Source organism: Buceros rhinoceros, unplaced genomic scaffold, assembly GCF_000710305.1.
Source record: "Buceros rhinoceros silvestris isolate BGI_N320 unplaced genomic scaffold, ASM71030v1 scaffold15870, whole genome shotgun sequence".
Classification (NCBI taxonomy): Eukaryota; Metazoa; Chordata; class Aves; order Bucerotiformes; family Bucerotidae; genus Buceros; species Buceros rhinoceros.
The window spans coordinates 5975-14911 of NW_010388020.1; the positions used below are offsets into that span (position 1 = coordinate 5975).

General features: G+C 35.5%; 1 protein-coding gene across 1 annotated transcript in view; it reads right to left on the reverse strand.

The window, feature by feature from the left end:
- Positions 1-1092: 1092 nt before the first annotated feature.
- DEPDC1B (DEP domain containing 1B) overlaps positions 1093-8937 on the reverse strand; it is a 19107-nt gene continuing 11262 nt past the window's right edge. Inside the window, exons 7-11 of the mRNA XM_010144490.1 lie at positions 8378-8518; positions 3887-4053; positions 2309-2485; positions 1492-1674; positions 1093-1254 (exon numbers count right to left, since the gene is read on the reverse strand). Of these exons, the coding sequence (XP_010142792.1) occupies positions 1093-1254; positions 1492-1674; positions 2309-2485; positions 3887-4053; positions 8378-8518 (830 nt within the window). The remainder of the gene's footprint in view (positions 1255-1491; positions 1675-2308; positions 2486-3886; positions 4054-8377; positions 8519-8937) is intronic.

Consider the following 8937-nt stretch of genomic DNA (forward strand, 5'->3'; position numbering starts at 1 on the left):
CTATTAAACCAACAACCTTGTAATTTACATCTTAAAGCTTATTGACTGGTTAGGAGGTTAGCAAAGTGAAAATACTGTTGATGTTGCATTACAGGATAGTCACCTTGTTGCTTACTAAAATGTAAGAAATTTGTTGAGATGTCAGCTTCTCGTCCTGCATAGGCTACTCTGACATTCAATAAGGTGTTAAATGCTGCTCTTTAAATCTCTAATGGATATCCCCACTTTAAGTATCAGAAAATGGTAATGCTTTAATAGCTCAAAAGTGCTGAAGAATCAAGTATGTAATATCAACAGTCAAGTTACAGGTACAGGAGATTTCATAATGGAGAACAAATTAAATCATTAAAGGCATGTATGCTTCAATGTCACTTCAATATTTGAAGTCCATTTCCAGAGGAAATGCAAGGCTTCAACTTTTTCTGATAAAATGTTTTCTTGTCAATCATCCAATTTTGTATGGCAATATTTAGTAAGACTATACGAGATGAGTCTTAAAGAATGTGTCAACACTACAGAAGTTAGTAGAATTTCAATGGGAGTTGACTCAAGCTGTAATGCATCATACGAATCAGAAAATTAAGAGTTTTTACAGTTTTTCAAAATAAATCTTACATATCAAGAACACTAATGTGTACAACAACAAAACAAAATCCAGTGTCTCATACTTATTCAAGCACGTACAGCAAATTAATTCCTCAAGATACATGTGAACAAACAGAACACAGTAAATGCTCATCTTCAGGGAAAAAAAAAGAAACTGTTACCAACCATACATTACACAAGTACATTTAAGACCTTGAAATGATGGTCAAATCAAACTACAGCAAGTGTACTTTATCACCCACATAGACTAACCACCTTGAGTTTGTTGTATTGTTTGTCTTTTTTTGAAATACAAACATTTTAAAAAATACTGATAATGGCTGATATTTCTACCACCTCAATACTTTCCTTTCTTTTTTTACATATTTTCTACCAGCTCGGCAGTATCTCCAGTAGTTTCAGTAACTATATGCTGCTCAGGCTCCTTTTGCATATGATCCACTGATAACACGCTCTGACTCAGTCTGCTGATATATTTCAAACAATTTACATCCGAAAGCTTCTGGTTCTGTGAAATGGTTGAAACGGCTTTTTTAAGGCCCACATCAGTATGGGTGGTTTCTGCTTAGTTTTTTCTGGAAATAGCATGGCTTCAGTTTCAGGGGTAGGGAATCGTACTCTATATACTTCAGGGTAAGATTTCTGAAACTAGAAAAATACATCAATTAAAATGAAGAATTAACTCAAACTCAAAATATAGCAAACTATTAAAGCCCAACCTCTACCTCTGGAGCAGGAAAACGATTATTTCTCTAATGGACTTTCTATACCTTTATATAGAAAATTAGGTAATATTTTAATTCTCAGTATTTCTCTAGAGGACCTCACATCTAACACTCAAAAGTTTAAGTTTAAATTAAAGACTCTGGAAAAATTTTTATTTACTTGCTTGAGCTTCTTCTTCTTATCTTTCACAGATATTTCTTTATTCATTGCAATTTCTTCCAATAAAGCTGCCAGTGGTTCTTGAGAGCAAGTTGCCCTTTGGTATTCAAATTCGTCTGTACTGATTTGGTGACAAAATGGTGGAGGAGAAGTTGCATCAGTATCAGCTCCAGCATACTTTATCTGAAGGCGTGGGGGGAAAAAAAAAAGGGCAGCTATGTTTTCTGCAATAAATTGGCAAAAATTGGCTCAATCACATTGACCACCTGAAGTTATTAAATAAAGAAGGTATGGAATAAAGACCCTAAATTGAGCCTCCTATCTTCTGCACATTCTAGTAAGTAAAAAAGTGACTTCAAGGAAGCCTTATTATACTCTTGGAATATGTTAAAAGTTGCTACTTTTTCAGTAGCATTACAGAAAGAAGAACTAAAAAGCAGGTTTGAACAAAAAATATGGAATAAGGAACAGAAAAAGAGTTATTAAAAAGGATAGCTTTAAAAGATAATTAGAACACTAATGGAAACATCTTTTAACCATTCAATTTTCCTCATTATGACAAATATAATTAGCCCATTTCATGAAGAGAGCACACTAACCAACAGGAAAACATATTTTAGACTTCTTGTCTTTAAACCATTCATGATCTGCTTAGTTTAAATACATAATCATGGTTGAGTATCAGCCGTCAAAATTAATTAGCTCTGCATAAGTTAGAGATAGAACAAAGCCATCAAGAACTGTCAAACTTCAGAGCAGAAAGGATAAATTTGATCTAGAAGAACAGAGACATAAGAATCTTTAAGTAGATACCTACCTGGACTTTCTGGAGATGTACAACATGTTCCTCTATAGAAGATTTTAAGGTAGAAGGAACACTTAAGATCTCTTGATAATTGTCCATGAGAAAAGACACTAGTTTAGCAGCAAGCAGTTCGTCTAAGTCCATTTCATCCTTTGAGCAGAGAATACATCGGGAAAATGCCTGAACCATCTGAGGGAAAAAATCCAACATCATTGTCTAATTTTCTGTTTGGGGTGAGGAATCTGACTGCATTTAAAAAGCAATCTTTTAGAAAAAAGATTTTAACAGCACAATACTCACCATCCTTCAAACACACCAATACAAAGAAAAAAAGCATTGTGTAGAGTGACATGATCTGAGTGGACTGAAGGGAGCTCTTGCCTCATACACATAATCTGACTCTGACTTTAGACTTAGAATGGCTAAATTCCATTTTTCCTCAAGATTTTGTCAAATAGCCACTTCATATGGCTTTTCCAGTTAAATAGGGCACAAATATTTCAAAGATTTAAAAAATAACACAGGAATAAGTTTAGCACCAGAGGTAAAACTTAACGTTATTTTGAAATCAAACCAGATTTCAGAATCAGCTCACTTCATGTAGTCTCATGCTCAAGCATTCAGTTACAAGAGTTTTCTGGCTGTGCAATCACTTCTAACATTAAAAGACAGAAGGCAATCAAGGTTTTCTGTCATGTAGCACAGACTCCACTGTTGAATTAAAACTTCATACAAAACACTTGGACTGTAAAGGATTAACTTCTAAAAATAACATTTAGATTATAGCATAATTATTTTTAAAACTATTTATAGTTAATTTAATTATAACCTTAGCATTAAAAAAATTTTTTAATCAAATACTATTCACAGTTAATTAAAAACTTAATTGCTATGGAAAAAAATCTAGTTTTATGCATGCTACTATACATTTTTATGGAGTGGCTCTACAACTGAGTTTTCTGTTGCTCTTCTTGCTAAAGACTTGGAAAGCAGCAAAAAGAAATACATGTTCTTAGCCAGTCAGAATTGCAAACTTATGCTTAATATGTTTGTAATAACATGCTGTTGGAAACATCACTGATAACTCTACAAGTAGTCCTACAGAAGGAGGATTAGCAAAAACTAGGATTTTGTCAAAATCTGATTAAAATTACTTTCAGAGATTTCTGTAGTTAAATAATGAAATAAAACAGTACTGAAATGAACTGGTAAAATTTTTTTTAAATGGCTGAAAACAGGTGTCAAAACATTCAGCTATGTAAGTATGCCTGAAACAAGCAGTCTGTTTCTCTCACTATCTGCAGTGATAACACTACAGACCTCACCTACTGTATTTTTTTTTTCTACTCAATAGCAAATTCAGAGGTGATTTAACTTTGAAAGATAAGGAAACCTCCAAATTGAGCCAATTATTCATTTGCTCACAACTTACAAAAAAATTCTCATTTACTCAAATTTGGAGTAGCTTTCCACATAGCAAGAACAGAAAATCTGCTCTTCAAACAAGCAAACTGTATTTTTTATACACTGGCCAGTAATAGTCTTTTATTCATGCAACTCTAAAAGCCTTGTCTAGACCTTCTGTCTTACCAAGGTTCTGGTCTTCACCAATTCAGAAAGAGGTGGCAAATCCTTGTTAAAGCTAATTCGTGCCATCATCCTCACCAACAGCTGTAGTCTTTTCCGATTTTCTGGTGGCAGCATGAGACAAGATATCTGAAGAGCTTCTACGGCCCTGCTGTGATTTTGTAGCAGACCTGATTTATACAAGATCAGAAGATTGGGCAACATTTCTCCATTGTATATTTGCATTACATTTAACATAACATTTCTAAATCTGTCTCCCCACATTCTTTTCCTACTTATTCAAGGCTGTCTTAGAACTCCACTCCCCAAAGCATCTAGGAAGATAACCCTAGAACTGGATACCTTGATTAAGTATTTACAAGATTTCCTTCTGATGAATCGGCAAATATTAACAACCATCACGAGCAACACTAGATATTAGTACACACAAAAAACCTAAAATGTTTTGGTTCATCCTTTGCTCCTTTATAACCCTCAGCTCCAAACTCAACTGAGATGTATGCACAGATGTAGCAACTACATGAAAAATTTATGTTTGGGGCAACAATCAGAGAATCTAAACATAGCATGCTTATGCATCGGTGAGAGGTATGACAACACTGACATGTCCTTCACACCTACAGAAGTTAAATCTATGACTAATTCTACTTAGAAACTCTTGAGAAAACACAGAATGTGAGCACAGCAGAGATATTTGAAGATTGGACAGGCACAGTAGAATCTGATCACAGTTTAGGTATCTATAAAGAGGACTCACCATCAAAATGGCATCTTTGGTTTCAAAGGCATATTGAAGGAAGCATCTACCACATATTTGCCTAAATAGTTGCTAGTATCAGATCAAAACTGAAGACAAGAGCAATAGCTGCATGACTGCAGGACTATAGAGGTTGGAAGGAACCTCTGGAGATTATCTAGACCTCTACCCCTACTTAAAGCACATTCAACTACCGCAAGAGCCCTGGGAATGTGTCCAGTCAGGTTTTGAAGTTCCACAACATCTCTGGACAACCTTGTCCAGTGTTTGACCACGTTCCAATTAAAACACCTATTTTCCTATGTATAAATGAAGTTCTTGTATTTCTGTTTGCGTCCATTGCCACTTGACCTGTTATTTGTTATCACAGGTAGAAGTCTGAGTCCTTCTTCTTTCTCCTCCCGTATCAGTCTCCTCCTCTTCAGACTAAACAGATTCTCCTTTCAGCCTCTCCCTATATGATAGATGCTTTGAGCCCCTAATAATTTTTATGCCCCCCCCCATTGGAATCACTGACTAGTGCTAAGGAAAGATCTTCCTCAATCTCTGGCAATGCTCTTAATGCAGCTAAGGATGCTGCTGGTCTTCCTTGCCACAAAGACATACTGCTGGCCCCTGGCCATATCAGTGCCCACCAGGACTGCAAGTCCTCTTCAGTAAAACCGCTTTCAAGTCAGTCACCCCCAGCATGTAATGATGCATGGAATTACTCCTTCTCAGCAGAAGACTTAGCATTTCCCTTTGTTGAACACTATGAAATTCCTCTTTGCCCATTTCTCCACCCTGCAAGGTCCCTCTGCATGGAAATACAACCCTCTGCTGCGTTAATTGTTCTTCTCCATTTTGCATTATCCCTACGCTCATTTAGGGCACTCTTTTTGATCAGATGGTATCTCACAATCCACATCATTACCACTACTGACCCCATTATCAGCCCTGAGATACGCCCTACCGACTGACTACCAGCTAGACTTTGCGCCACTGATCACAACCCCCTGAGCCCAGCAATTCAACAAATTTCTGGTCTACCTCACTACCCCCTTACCTCAGTTTGCTTGTAAGGATGTGATGGGAGACAGTATTGAAAGCTTTACTATAGTCAACATGAACAGCATTCTCTGCTGTCCCCTCACCACCATGCCAGTTGACCCCACACTGAAAAAAGCAGAAGCTGTTTGTTATTACACAAAGAGCGAGAATGTGCAGTAGTAAGTAGGGAAGCCAAAAGAGACTGTATTTTAATAAAGGAGTGATAAAGCACTGTAGTTAATTTCATTTCCAAAGCAAAGCTTTTTCTAATTACAAAGGAAGATTTGGCCAGCACACTAGTGCATATATCTAGAAGAGGCCCTGAGAAATAATAATTAACCTTAATGAGATTTGTACATAAAGACTCATTATAACCTGTGTAAAGAGCATGTTTAATCTTACCAAGTTAGTAAAATATCTGATGATCACTGACACTAGTACTATAGGATGTTAGCCTTATTTTCTTAGCTCTTCTGAAAACAAATTTCAGCCAGCCTCTTAGAAAAGAAGTGCTCTAGACAGTCTTCATCTGGAAACAGAAGCAAGGCATCTTCATAAAGTCACACAAGCCATCTATGATATCTGCAATTATTTCTCATGTTTTAAGATAGCGCTTTTAGATATGTACAAATAACATCATAGCTGCTTCAAATGACTGCAAATGTTATCTGATAACCCTTTAACTATTTCCCGAATTCTTTTACTAAAAAGAAAGCTTGTTCCCTGAAGGAAGAAAAAAGTCCTATATTCACTGTGGAAAGGTTGTAATTCCCTGAAGGTAGCAATACAAAAAGTCAAAGACTCAAAATGGAGAATTATTGCTAATTTAGCAAGCCATACTCCATTAAAAAAACCTCCACACAAATACAGTTGCAGACATGGATTTGCTTTTTCATGTTTTGTAAATACACAACTTGTTAAGCAATTACTGCTTCACAGACAGCATTCTGTACTAGAATTGGCACTTCTTACAGTATTCTAGGGAGTGTGCACTACCCTCTACGTTCACTTACAGCTTGATAGCAGTCTGTCCATTAGCCTCATTGTTAAGACTTAATATATTGAGCAGAACCCAAAGCCTTCCTCTTTCTCAACTGAACTCCCCAAAACTTACTTCCTTCCTTGTCCCCCAAGAATTACAAAACAAATCTAGAAGAGAGTCTGAGTTAGAGAAGACCTTGTACTGAAACTACAGATCAGACATTTCTGCCTTATATTTACTTGTTTATTTTCTTACTATTTGTTCTAAGTAGTTGGAGTTTAAAAAGCAGAGTTAGGCTTCACCACAGGTATGCTGAATTATCTTCTCGAACTCCCTCCACTGGCTAGATAGGAAGCATAGTCCTGAATTATTAAAAAAGTGGAAAAGACACCTGGGGATAGCCTGGCCTAGCCCCATCCAAGTCAGTGAGGGTGCCTAACACAGATATCCCAAATTATCTCACGAAGGCCAAATGCAGTTTTTTAGCTATTCAAATACCTGTGTAAGGCATGTGGAGAAGGCTTGTTATAGGCAAGACTTCTAGAGAAACAAGACATTTCCAAACAAACGACCAGTACTTTAAATTGTATAAGCATGAGGATGAAAAATAAACTAAGTAGCTCTTGAAAGCCTGTATTCCCATGATTTTTTTTGTGTAAATCTATTATTTTACTATGGAAGGATTCCCTATTAACACCCTATTTTTTGTGAAAGAGACCATAAATTTTTTTTACTTTTTGAAACAGTACGATTTTCTTTCGTATCCACCTAAACATTGACACGAATTCATTCTTCTCATTTTTAGTCAAATAAAGCTCTCAAAATGTGAAAGACATGAAATACAATGGAAAAGCAAACAAAGAGAGTATGAAAGGGGAGGAATATAATAGAGTATCTGTTGTTAAAGAAAAAGAATTCAGAAAAGGAACTATATTCTGTTTGAAGCAAGATTGTCAACTAACAAAGTATAGAAATACTAGATTTCAGAAATAAGTGTTATTCTGAATTTCTTTTTCCTCTCAATAGTTTATTAAAAGCAATGTTGTTCTCACTTAAGCTCAGAAAATTGACATGCTGCAAAGCATGCTTACTTTTCACCTCAGTTGTTCTCTTCTAAAATGACCATAAAACGTAATAATGTATTTTCATTTACTGTCTTTCAATGGGCCATCTATAGCTACTAGGACAGGTGAATTTGTTATAGTGTGAATGCTTAAAAAGTTATAGTTAATAACTAAACAATTGTTTCTTTAAAGCACAGTAGATTAATGTCTATTCTAAGTTTAAGCGATGACAGATTTTAATTTCCTTCAGATTGCCAGGGTTAAAAACAGTCTTTACAGCCCTAATCCTTTTTAATCTAGACCTCAGTGAAGCAATTTCTAAAAGCTTATGTGAGTCCTTAAGAGTCACAGGCATTTGTGAAAGAAAAATATGATCAAAAATCCATCTGTTAGGTGTGACAGTGCTAAGCAATGAACAGAAGCCTTTAAAAAACCTAAAGACAAGCAATGAAAGTCTTTTGAAATGATGTGATCGAAAAGACACAAGAATAAAACTGCCTTATGATATGGAATAAAAAGTAAATATTAAATTGTTCCCTATGTTGAATGGACAGAACAAGTCCTAAAGAAATGAGTTGTGATACTATTTGGGTATGGTGATTTTTAACACCAGGAAATTAATTCAAAAGGCTAATTTTTTCATTACATCCCAAATCACTTACCTAACACACTAACAAAAATATCAAAAAAATTAAATGTGAGAAGAGGTTCTTTCATCTGGCCAAAGTAGTCCACTATAGTTTTGAAGACATCTCTTTCAAATCCTGAGTATGTCGGCTGCTTCAAATCTGAGTAGCTGGGCCCTACAAAGAAGGGGGGGGAAAAAAATTAATTTGCATCCACCAACTAGATCACTATTCTTCTACTCCAGCCAACAAAAATCCAATTTCAGGTAGAAAAAAAACCTCAAAACTTAAACTCATTCTTCAAAATAAGTGAAATTGTATTGATCTATTGAATTGATCTATTTCTAATAGGTCAAGTAAAAACATATAGTAAAAATATGAATAGAATTGTTAAATCATTATATATTTCATTGAAATAAGCTGCACTGGCAGGATAATATATGCTGGCTAATCTTTTCCAATTTTAAGGAAATGAGCAGAAAAAAATTGACTGTGACTGAATATAAACAGGTTTTGATAAAGCAGTGAAGGCACAGTCAGTTCAGTTGATTTTTACAGGAGTGGGTTATTCGGGTTTTCCCCCCCCCCCCCCCCTC